The 13,097-nt window shown below is 41.1% G+C and overlaps 1 protein-coding gene across 1 annotated transcript in view; it reads right to left on the bottom strand.

Moving 5' to 3' along the window:
* Positions 1-13,097, bottom strand: part of CFAP206 (cilia and flagella associated protein 206) — a 61,826-nt gene that overhangs the window by 47,691 nt on the left and 1,038 nt on the right. Inside the window, exons 2-4 of the mRNA XM_073626908.1 lie at positions 10,850-10,958; positions 9,477-9,560; positions 213-303 (exon numbers count right to left, since the gene is read on the bottom strand). Of these exons, the coding sequence (XP_073483009.1) occupies positions 213-303; positions 9,477-9,560; positions 10,850-10,957 (283 nt within the window). The 5' untranslated portion in view covers position 10,958. The remainder of the gene's footprint in view (positions 1-212; positions 304-9,476; positions 9,561-10,849; positions 10,959-13,097) is intronic.

The following is a 13,097-nucleotide window of genomic DNA, read 5'->3' as shown; positions in this document are numbered from 1 at the left end:
TGGACTACCATGCAAACTGCATTACAATCACACAGCTATAAGGTTTGTGTATTTATAACTGTGCAGGAAAAAGCTACTCAATAAAACTTACTTCTGATAAAGAAAAAAATCATAGCTATTTACAATATATTTTTGCAATATGTTTACAGTGAAGCTGCCGTCTTCTTTAGCAGTAAATGTGCAGTAAAGGGCAGGAAACGTTTAATGCTTACCTCTACTTGTATAATTCATGTCAAAATACAATTGCATTTTTATTGTTTCTAATGAAGGACTTCTGGTGTCCAGCAATCGGTCCACACAAAGCTTTAAAAAAAAAAAGAAAAAAAAAAAAAGAGGGAAAATAACCAACTAAATCTTAGCACAAAACACAGTATTATTCAGATATGTCTGAAAGGTTGTTCCACATAAAACAAGACTCTGGGTATTGGTCGATTTTTATATTTCTCAATAAACAAAGTCAATTTCCACATGCCAGAGACCTGCTACTTTGCCGTGATTTGCACTCTTCGGGCTGTATTCTCTGTATTGTAAATAAAGCTAGCCAGAAAGATTTAAAGAATATGTAAACTCAATATTTCATATTCCTGGTATGTGCCTGCTGTACCAGGTACTTGTATAGAAAAGCATCCTGTTCTCTTTGCATTGCTTTCTTTGTGTGAAATCCCTGATGTTCCTGCCAGTCCTTCTGCTTTCCTATAAAACTGACCATACTAAGCAGGAGAACACATCATGATCAGTTCTCTAGCTGTACAAGGACGTCAGTGGGGTTGATTTACTAAAATTGGAGAGTGCAGCTCTGCATAGAAACCAATTAGATTCCAGGTTTTATTGTCAAAGCTTAACCACTTCAGCCCCGGAAGGATTTACTCCCTTAATGACCAGGCTATTTTTTGCGATACAGCACTTTAACTGACAATTGCGCAGTGGTGCGATGATGTACCCAAACAAAATTGATGTGCTTTTTTTCCCCACAAATAGAGCTTTCTTTTGGTGGTATTTAACCGCTAAGCCACCGCCCACCGTCATATGACGGCTGGACGAGGCTTCTGTTGTTCTGGGAGGACGTCATATGACGTCCTCGCCCTCCCGAGCCACTAGGGGGCGCGCGCCGCCGGCGGCACGCGCGCCCGCTGCGTCACTCGGGACCCGGTGCGCGTGCCCGGCGGCCGCAATGTCCGCCGGGCACCCGCGATTGCTGGGTAACAGAGCAGGAGCGTGGATCTGTGCATGTAAACACAGATCCACGTCCTGTCAGAGAGGAGAGGAGACCGATGGCGTGTCCCTTGTACATAGGGACAGCGATCGGTCACCTCCCCCAGTCAGTCCCCTCCCCCCACAGTTAGAATCACCTCCTTAGGTCATACATTAACCCCTCGAGCGCCCCCTAGTGTTAACCCCTTCCCTGCCAGTCACATTTACACAGTAATCAATGCAATTTTATAGCATTGATCGCTGTATAAATGTGAATGGTCCCAAAAATGTGTCAAAAGTGTCCGATGTGTCCGCCGCAATATCGTAGTCACAATAAAAATTGCTGATCGCCGCCATTACTAGTAAAAAATAAATAAATAATAAAAATGCTATAAATCTATCCCCTATTTTGTAGACGCTATAACTTTTGCGCAAACCAATCAATATACGCTTATCGCAATTTTTTTTTACCAAAAATATGTAGAAGAATACGTATCGGCCTAAACTGAGGAAAAAATTTGTTAAAAAAAAAAAAAAAAAAAAATGGATATTTATTATAGCAAAAAGTAAAAAATATTGTGTTTTTTCAAAATTGTCCCTCTTCTTTTGTTTATAGCGCAATAAATAAAAACCGCAGAGGTGATCAAATACCACCAAAAGAAAGCTCTATTTGTGGGGAAAAAAATGATAAAAATTTAATTAAGGTGCAGTGTAACATGACCGCGCAATTGTCATTCAAAGTGCGACAGCGCTGAAAACTGAAAAATGGCTTGGGCAGGAAGGGGGTGTAAGTGCCCTGTATTGAGGTGGTTAATCACCTCTGCTGTTTTTATTTTTTGCGCTACAAAAAGACAGACAATTTTGAAAATAAACAATATTTTTTATTTTCTGCTATAATACATATCCAAAAAAAAAATATATAAATATATAAATATATATATATATATATATATATATATATATATATATATATATATATATTTTTTTTTTTTTTTTTTTAACTATTTATTTATTAGTTTAGGCCAATATGTATTCTTCTACATATTTTTGGTAAAAAAAAAATCGCAATAAGCCTATATTGATTGCTTTGCGCAAAAGTTATAGCGTCTACAAAAAAGGGGATAGATTTATGGACTTTTACTTTTTTTATGTTTTTACTGGTAATGGCGGCGTTCTGCGACTTTTAGCAGGACTGCGACATTGCAGCGGACAAATCTGACCCCAAGTGACACTTTTTGGGGACCAGTGACACCAATATAGTGATCAGCGCTAAAAAAAATGAACTGATCAATGAATAAATGACACTGGCAGGAAAGGGGTTAACACTAGGGGGCGATCAAGGGGTTAACTGTGTTCCCTGGGTGTGTTCTATCTGTGTGGGGGATAGGCTCACTGGGACAACACAGAGATCGCTGTTCCTGATCACTAGGAACAGCAGATCTCTTTGTTGTCCCCTGTCAGAATGGGGATCCCCCTTGTTTACATAGGCAGATCCCCGTTTGGCCTCTCTGTATAGCAATCGTGGATGGCCAGCGGACACACGCCCACAGTATCTATTGCATGAAACGATGTACAGGTACGTCATTTCGCACAACAGAGCCGTCCTGCTGCAGTATATGTGCGGTGGGTGGTCTTAAAGTGGTTAACTCAACAAGGTGAAGTTATAAGCTGGTTGGCTACCATGCACAGCTGCACCAAATTCTGAGTTCTCCATTTTTAGTAAATCCCTGCCAGTGTGCTCTCCTCCAACGATCAGACTTGTCCTGACAACCTACCCCAACCCCCACCCCGCACAGACATTCACTGGGAAGATCACTGTAATGCTGTTTTTCCTCTCCCCAGCTTTTATGAAGTTGAGAACAGAGGGAATGTGATCATTTCTAAAAAAGGCAAAAACAGTATTTATAATGTTTTTATAATTATACACAAATGTTTTGCCTTTCATTTCTATTTTAAACTGTTGTTTTACAAGGTGAGGGTTTACAATCACTTTAAGGGATGCTGCACTCCTCTTCAAATTTCTACCAAGTAAAGTCTGCAGATAAGCTGCTTTGTATTCTGTGTTGAATCTGAATGATTTTATATGAAAACAGTCCAATGTTATTCCTAGCAGGCTAGATGCCTAAAGAACAAGGAGTACTTGTGGCAACATTCTCAGAGCCTTTGCCAAATGCTCATCATCAACCTCCTACATCCACACGAATGCTGTCACTTTAGTTCCCAATGATCCTGGAAAATTGTAGGTGTTCTTCACATGACTGAAGGGCTGTGCAAAGAGACAATTCAAACTGTGCAAACTGCTGAGAGCCCAAGAGATGTCATGCCAAGTTTCAAAATAATATAACCCCTGTTGGTGCCGCTTTCTACAGACTAGGTCAGTAAAACAATGTGGAAACAACTGGGGAAAGTCTCCATCAACTCAGCATCAGGTCTCCTACTGACGCCTAGCGACTATTCTTACATAAAAGTGGCCCGCAGATGATGGTTAAGGATATGATGGCACATAAATGACAAAAAAGACATGGTTCCAACCATCACTGTAGTACACATGAGAAATCAGCCCATACAATTTCTGTTGTCTCAATCATTTTGCTTTGCACCAACGTTTATGAATCATTGAGAGAAGCATGATGCAAATAAGACATTAAATCAATGAAACAAGGCTGAAGGAAAGTAATTTTTTTAGAGAAACTAGTATAATATTATTTTTTTAGCTATCTAACCAGCGCTAGAAAATTATCAAGGCCTCATTTACACTTGTGGTTGGGGGGGTCAGTAACAACATGCTATTGAGCCACGTTTTTTCTGCTCCCAACCACTTCTGCTTAAAGTGGTTGTATACCCTTACATATACCCAGTGAAGTGACTGGCCTCTGGTGATACACATAGATGAAGAAGAGATGAAACAAATACTCCTTCATAAGTTGTACCCGTTTATCTGCAGTCTTCTCTTCTCTACATCCATTCAAAGTCTAGAATTTACAAAGCTTGTCTGAGCATTCAGAAAAAAAAGGGGGCAGAGAGCTGAAGTTACACTCTGCAGAGCTCAGTGATGAGAGCTCTGAGAGCTAATTGGAGGGAAGGAACACACCCCCTTCACACAGCTCACAGAAACAGAGCTGATGCTGTCAATCAGCTGGAGCTCCCTCCCCATCACCATTTTTCGCTTGGTGTCAGGAAAGCTTGTCACAAGTGATTCATGCTAATAGCAGAGGAAGGAAGCAGCAGACAGAAATTACACTTATGCCCCGTACACACGGTCGGATTTTCCAACGGAAAATGTGTGATAGGACCTTGTTGTCGGAAATTTCCGACCGTGTGTAGGCTCCATCACACATTTTCCATCGGATTTTCCGACACACAAAGTTTGAGAGCAGGCTATAAAATTTTCCGACAACAAAAGTGCCACGCATGCTCAGAATAAATAAAGAGATGAAAGCTAATGGCTACTGCCCCGTTTATAGTCCCAACGTATGTGTTTTACATCACCGCGTTCAGAATGATCGGATTCTCCGACAACTTTGTGTGACCGTGTGTATGCAAGACAAGTTTGAGCCAACATCCGTCGGAAAAAATCCATGGATTTTGTCGTCGGAATGTCCGATCAATGTCCGACCGTGTGTACGGGGCACAAAGCTTTGGCCATACTTCTCTTTAACTCAAAAAAGTACCTTCTGTTGCTCTCAGCCTCCTCCAATTTTTTTTTTTCCTGCTGTGATATATTTCTCTAATGCCACATACACACGATCGGAAATTCCGCCAGCAAAAGTCCGATGTGAGCTTTTGGTTGGAAATTCTGACCGTGTGTATGCTCCATCGGACTTTTGCTGGCGGAATTTACGCCAGCAAAAGATTGAGAGCAGGTTCTCTATTTTTCCGTCGGAAAAAGTTCCTATCAGAAATCCCATTCGTCTATGCAATTCCAACGCGCAAAAAACCACGCATGCTCAGAATCAAGTATGAGACGGAAGCGCTCGTTCTGGATTAGCAGAAGGAGCCCGAAGGGTGGCGCGCTTTGTATGGAAGTTCCCTTTTCTAGTGTCGTCGTACGTGTTGTACATCACCGCGTTCTTGATGGTCGAAAGTTCAGAGAACTTTTGTGTGACTGTGTGTATGCAAGCCAAGCTTGAATGAATGAATGAATGATCTGTAAAGCTCTGCAAATGCGAACTGAATCGCCTCAAGGCGCTAGATGTATTCTCTGTTGTCAGCTTCTTAGAAAAGGAAGGTCTTTAGTTTTTTGCTGAAGGCCTGGTGGTTTTCTTCCATGCGGATGTTGGTTGAAAGAGCATTCCATAGTCGAGGTCCTTGGACTGCGAATCTTTGTTCTCCCTTTGCTTTGTAGCGGTATTTGGGAATGATGAGGAGGTTTTGGTTAGCTGATCAAAGACTGCGATTCGGCGTGTAGTGTTTTATTTTCTCCCGGAGATATAGCGGAGCGTTTCCTTGTATGCATTTGTGGGTGAGGCAGAGGGTCTTGAAAGTGATCCGATTTTTTACGGTTAGCCAGTGTAGGCTCTTTAGGGATGGGGAAATAGATTCCCAGGGTTTTTTTCCTGTTAACAGTCTTGCCACCGTGTTTTGGATGAGTTGCAAGCGCGCAAGCTGATATTGGTGTAGTCCTACGTAGAGCGAATTCTTGAGCGGAATTCCGTCGGAAAAACCATCCAAAGTTTTTCCGACGAAAATTCCGATCGTGTGTACGCGGCATTAGAGGGTGGCTAAGTTCCTTCTCCATGGTCTCACTGTATGTAGGAACTTAGTCCCCCTCTCTTGCTCGCTCCTGAGATGGATTAGGGACTATAAACTATGGGATTTGTAGTGTGCATAGAGCAGTGCACATAGCCACAACTAATATGCATGGCTAAGATGGAAGTGAGGGGGTAAAGGAAAGGTCCAGGAACTCACTGAGGACATGGACAAGGATACAAAGAACTAATTTAATAACAGGGCCATTAAATGAGAAGTACAGCCAAAGCTCGTAGATCACAGGAGTGCAGTTCGTTCTGCACTCCTGTGACCTGTTTTCAGCAGACAGCAGGCTTCAGCCCGCCGGTCCAGGCTCAGGTAAGATCGCGACAATGAAGTCAGAATCCGCCCACATGCCTGGACCGGCACCCAAATCAGCCTCGCAGTGAGCCACTTAGAGCCTGAGCTCCAGTGAGCAGGGAGCTGTGAGAACCGAGCGATCGGTGGTTCTCAGTGTAGAGGCACCAGTGGAAAGATGCAGCATCGGACCCATGCTGCATCCAGCTAGGTAAGTATAATTAAATAAAAAAAAAAGCCATACTTCTCTTTTAAGTAGATGATGTGTATGGATTATTTTTGGAGAACGAGGATATGATTCAGTGCCCTTTTGAGATCAGCTTTATTTTTTATTTTTTTAGGTTATATGTTTAACAGTTATTATCCAATCATACAACCAAAACATTTAATACTGTACACAGTAGATGGCTCCAGATCCTATGGAGTATATTGATTACATAAAGAGACAGCACAGCTGAGCAACTTGCTTTGCATCTCTTTTGTCTGATTGACCTCAGACTGGGCAGTCAGATCAGACATGAGTTATTGCTCCAAGCTTTGACATCTCATTACAGTTCTGTAAAGGAGAAGCTGGAACGCAATTGCCAAATAATGTGCAAAGGAAAACCCATATCCAACTGCTGGCTAGATAAAAGACTATATAGTATAAATACAGTTGTGCTCAAAAGTGTGCACACCTTTGTAGAATTGGGAATAAACAGTATGGACTGTTTTCAAAGAAAACATGAGTGAGCAGGCAAAACACATTTCTTTTATTTCTTACGGGATTCATATTCAACTGTAGGTCAGAACAGAATGGCACAATCATAAAACAAAACATGGGAACAAGTAAACAAATTAAATGACCCCTGTTCAAAAGTCTGCATACCCTTAGTTCTTGTTACTGTATATTGATCCCTTTAGCATCAATGACAGCGTGCAGTCTTTTGTAATAGTTCTCCATGAGGCCCTGAATTCTTGCAGGTTGTATAGCTGCTCATTCGTCTTGGAAAAATGCCTCCAGGTCATGCAAAGTCTTTGGTCATCTTGCATGAACCACACGTCTGAAAACTCCCCAGAGTGGCTCGATGATATTAAGGTCAGGAGACTGTGATGGGCACACCAGAACCTTCACCTTTTTCTGCTGTAACCACCGGAGGGTCAATTTGGTCTTGTGCTTAGGGTCATTGTTGTTCTGCAAAGTCCAAGAGCATCCCATGCGCAGCTTTCGTGCAGAAGATAGCAAAATGTCTGCCAGTATTATCTGATAACATACTGCATTCATCTTGCTATCAATTTTCACAGGATTACCTGTGCTGTTAGAGCTCACACAGCCCCAAAACATCAGTGAGCCACCACCATGCTTCACAGTGGGAATGGTATTCTTGACGCTATAGGCCTTGTTGACCCCTATCCAAACTTGGTGCATATGGTTGTGACCATAAAGCTCTATTTTGATCTCATCACTCCAGAATACAGTGTGTCAAGGTGTTGCCGGGCATATTGTAACCAAGCTTTTTTGTGATATTGGCACAGTAAAGACTTCTTTAGGGCAACTTGACCATGCAGCTCATTTTTGTTCAAGTATCATCGTATTGTGCTCCTTGAAACAACCACACCATCTTTTTCCAGAGCAGCCTGTATTTCTCCCGAGGTTACCTGTGGATTTTTCTTTGTAGCTCAAACAAGTCTTCTGGCAGTTGTGGCTGTAATCTTTCTTGGTCTACCTGACTCTGGCTTTGTATCAAGAGATCCCTGAATTTTCCACTTCTTAATAAAAGATTGAACAGTACTGACTGGCATATTCAAGGCTTTGGATATCTTTTTATATCCTTTTCCATCTTTATAAAGTCCCATTACCTTGTTATGCGGGTTTTTTAACAGTTCTTTTCTGCTCCCCATGGCTCAGTATCTAGCCTGCTCAGTGCATCAACATGATAACTAACAAACTCTTTAACTATTTATACACAGACACTAATTGCAATTTAAAAAGCTACATACCGTATATACTCGAGTGTAAGCCGAGTTTTTCCAGCACATTTTTTTGTGCTGAAAGTGCCCCCCTCGGCTTATACTCGAGTCAAGCACTTTTCTGCAGCAAAAAATGTAATTTTCTGAACTGAATTTGGGGCCCCGTATCTTGGGGCCACTTGGTGCTAGGAACCCCAAATTTGGTGTGCAAACCCAGTGGAATTTGTACCACAACATATCCAAATCTGGTACTCCTAGCACTAAGTGGCCCCGAGATACGGGGCCCCAAAGTCAGTTCGGAAAAAATGTCATTCTCTGCTGCAGAAAAGTGCTTGACATTTTCTGAACCGAATTTCGGGGCACTGTATCTCGGGGTCACTTGGTGCTAGGAACTCCAGCTTTAGTTATATTGTGGTGCTAGTTCCACTGGCTTTGTACACCAATTTTGGGGTTCCTAGCACTTAGTGGCCCCGAGATACAGGGCCCCAAAGTCGGTCAACTGTGTCCATCTGCAGCAATGTAATTTCGGGACCCTTTGGGTCCAGAGACCCCAAATTTTGGCTGCAGCTAGGGGGCATCTAGGAACCCTTAACTACCGAGTTTGAAGTTCGGCGGACCTATGGCTGCAAATGGGCACAGTGAGGCATGCAAATGGGCACATTGAGGCTGCAAATGGGCATTGTTGACCCTCTTTTCCACTTACAGTAGCTGCGCATTTCTCACCCTAGGCTTATACTCGAGTCAATAAGTTTTCCCAGTTTTTTGTGGTAAAATTAGGTGCCTCGGCTTATATTCGGGTCGACTTATACTCGAGTATATACAGTATGTGGGAAATTAACCTTTAATTGCCATTTTAACCTGTGTGTGTCACCTTGTGTGTCTGTACCAAAGTCAAACATTCCAGGGTATGTATACTTATGATAAGGGCCATTTGGGTGATTTCTGTTATGGTTATGATTTAAAAAGGAGCCAAACAAGTATGTGATAATAAATGGCTTCATATGATCACTATCCTTAAAAAAAGAACATTTTTTTCAGCATGATCAGTCATATTTTTAATATCAATGCCAAAATTTCATGATTTCTGCCAGGGTATGCAAACTTTTAAGCACAACTGTATGTGAAATTTCATGTTTACCTGTCTCAAAAAGAGTTTTTTCTTCTAGTTATATCTTTAAGTCCTAACCATAATAAAGAATGACATTTACACAAAACCACAATATAGTCACTCTGACCAAAGATATACATGTTTTCTAAAAAAGAATATATATAACTGCTACAGTTGTTACCTTAATGAGCTTTTGTACATCATTCTTTGTGAGAACTCGATCCACATTAAAGCCATTTCTTGTGTCTAATACTATAGCCTTTACCTAAAGAATGTCAAAAGCAAACACAAAAAAAATGAAAATAAAATAAAGTAATAGAGAGCAACAGTTGAAAACACAATACCAAACGTAAGCTCCAGTTGTACACTGACATTGTATTAATTGCACTGGTTGGTTGACAAGGGTGATTAGGAGGGTAATCAAGGGGTTGATTGTTTAACTAACAAGTGAATAAAAGTGTATGTGTGCTGCTTTTACTCACTGATCTGGCTGAGTTTCTCTCCTTGCTTTTATTTCTGAATGGCAGAGGGAAATCCAGCCAGAGCCTGTGTTTACAAAAACCAAGACTTTAGGGGGGCCGGACTGTGGCCATTGGAAGTAGAAAATTTCCCGGCATCAGTGGGCGTAAACAAATGGCCACTTTTTGGTGTCAGTGAGAGGAATTGTGCCCCATCTAGGGTTGCCACCTCATCCCTTTAAACCCAAACACATATTAATTACACAGGTTCTGTGGTTGATTAAGGTGGTAATTAAACTCACTTGGTGCCTTATCTGCATTAAATTAGCCTCAGAACCTGTGTAATTCATATGTGTTTGGGTTTAAAGGGATGAGGTTGCTGCCCTAACCCCATCCTTTGTGTCATTGGGTGGGAAGAATCATGCCCCATCGTTGGTGTCACTGGGAGAAACTGTGCCCCATCATTGGGAGGAATTGTGTTCCTTTGCGGGTGTCAAGGGGGGGAATTACACCCCAGTGTTGGTGACGGAGAAAGGGCCACATTCAGCCCCCAGGCCGCAGTTTGGGGACCACTGATCTAAATGGTTGACTGTAACCTACTGACAAATTCGTACGGTGTCCAGTCACAGCACAGGTCGTCAGGGGGCTTGCGCGCGGGACCAAACACCAGGAAGTACACCACAACAAATGGGTATGTCACAGTGCCTGGCTGTGCTGCCCGTTCACAGTAAATGTACTGTGGGCGGGCAGCAAGTTGTTAATTTATTAATGCATTGCACACTGCTATTTAACATCATTAATATGTTTACAGGAGGGGAGATCAGAGGAAAGTCATCAGTGCTTCATTGCCTAATCACAGTGGATCCTGGACAGGGCTGTATTTCTGGTGATCTCTGACTGGTGTGCATAAATCACAAGACAGCCAGAACAAGGACATGAATCCTTTGGCCGGTTAAAAAAAGGTCACATACAGTATATGTATTTCAACTGTGCATTCAGCTATTTGCTTGGAGTTCCATTTTAATTATGCAAAATAAAAAACTTTGGCAAAATAAAGTTATTTTGACTGCAGAAACCAAACACAGGTATAGCTTACCACAAAGGCTACCATGGTTTCAGATACAGTGTGCCCTTTTTCTGCACATTCTTGAGCAATTTCCCGTATAATATTTTTTATCACACTTTCAGCCTGAGTATGCGACATTCTGATAAGAAAAACAAATATTTTAATAATTAGATCAGAGTCCATAAAAAAAATGCCATACTTTTATATCATAATTACAGTAGCTGGTGGGAAACAAATAAAGTTAAGAGCCAAACTGAAAAAGGCAAAAAAATAAACCAAACAGGGTTGGCGGTTGAGGCTAAATCATAAAAAATATGGTAAATAGTGTGGTGCTAACAGAAGCAAGGCTTTTTTTTTTCCATTTGCATCACAAAAGACCTATGACACAATACAAGAGATCTAACTGATCACCAACATGTCCAAAGAGTGCAAGAAGCCACTAGTCAACAAAGGTTCATGTGCAAAAGAAATTCTTGGGTTCGGCTCCTACATTCCATTACTACCCAACTACAAACACATATTCACTGTGTATAGATATACAGTATGCAGATAAAGTGTAGCACTGCAATGCACTAGCGGTAAACTCAACTGGCTGCATAAATGCTACAAGATTTATTGGAGAAAGTCTTTTAGCGACTTTAATAAGATAAAAATCATTATTCAAATGCATTTCGATACTTATGGCCCATGGATGAAATATCTACTAGCACTTGCTTTAAGAGACCCTGTCAAGAAAAAAACAAATACAAAAAAGCCAAAAAGCTGTCCCTGCACAGGCTCATGCCATGAACACCTCTCCCTTGAAGAGCAATACTCTAAATATCCCTCAGAAACCAACACTGTTGGGAACATCAATGTCCTGGTTCCCTGATGTACTCAGTGGTTCCTCCTGCCAAATTCCTTCAGTATTTACTCCCTTTTATATGCTCCCTTTATGCACGTGCAAATATATCAGGTTTGAAATATGATGGAAACCTCTGCTTACCATTTTAAGACTAAATATTATGTAATGTACCAAGTAAAACAACAGGAAAAATAAAGATTTCTTTGGAGTCAGATAGAGACGTCTTAAGGAACATCTGACCTATTCAGGCTTTGTATTTACCAGTGAGAATTTTCCAGTTGGGCATGCTATTTATACACATTTACGGCTGGTGTCATCACATCACGCTAGGCGTGTTTGAGAACGTCCAATGATGAAACGCGTAAGGCGTGGCCACGCACTCACATCATTTCCAGCAAGAAAGTAGGGAGCCTGGAGCACAGGTAGAATGCACGCCGCGTACCGGCTTCCTATAGGCTTTGCTGTCTTTTCTTTGTAGCACTTTTTTTTTTTTTTGTCCCATTGTATGGAAATATCTTGTTTTTAAATACATTATTTTTGAATACTACACCATGGGAGCTTTATTTCTCCCATAAGGACCATTCCTTACGAATCTGCTGTTAATTATATTCTGATACGGGCACTGGAGGATCGATCTGGATGATTTAAACTGGTGGAGTAAGCTGCAGAGGCTTGACGGGCCACGGATGGATTGCTGACATCACTCACGGATAACCACACATGCCTATCACCCCTGCAGGGGTAACAGGATCTGGTGAGTGGGGACCCGAAAGAGGGAGCACACAAGTCACCTGGATTGTTGAGCACAAGAGTCACCAAGAACGTTTTGACTGACTTTGATCAATTTGAATATATTTTTATTCTTATTTATTATATTTTTTTGGCATTTTTTGGAATTTCTCACATTGAGTTTTGGACTTTACAGCACTTTTATAATTAATGTTTGATCAGGATTTTATGTACATCACGGTTATATATAATTAATTATATATATTTGTATATATTTATTTTTTTTGATAACTGTATACCTTTATATACACATATATATGAATTTTCTTGTGACCATATATCTTTTGTGTGGATAAGTCTGAGATATTCATATCTATTTATAATCTATATAGCACTATCAATTAGGTAAGGGGGCACATCACTTTTTTGCACATTAGGGAGATTGCTCCCATCAACATTTTCTGTTTATCCCTATTTTGATAGAATTAGGGTAGCGTCATACACCCCATTTTTTCACGAATACAAGGGGTGGGTGTGTTACTGGTTAGATCACCAGATAAATAAAAGCCTAAGGGCCAGTTTACATCACATGCAGTCCAGTGCGTTTTTGTTCTGCATCAAAAATGCATGGAAAGTAGGTTATATGGTTTCCAATGGCATAATTCACTCCAGTGCAGTCAGTTCCAGGCTTTCCAGTTCCAGAAA

This window comes from Aquarana catesbeiana, linkage group LG04, assembly GCF_042186555.1.
Source record: "Aquarana catesbeiana isolate 2022-GZ linkage group LG04, ASM4218655v1, whole genome shotgun sequence".
NCBI classification, from domain to species: domain Eukaryota; kingdom Metazoa; phylum Chordata; class Amphibia; order Anura; family Ranidae; genus Aquarana; species Aquarana catesbeiana.
The sequence above is the reverse complement of the archived record's forward strand: the minus strand, read 5'-3'. Positions and strand labels throughout refer to the sequence as shown.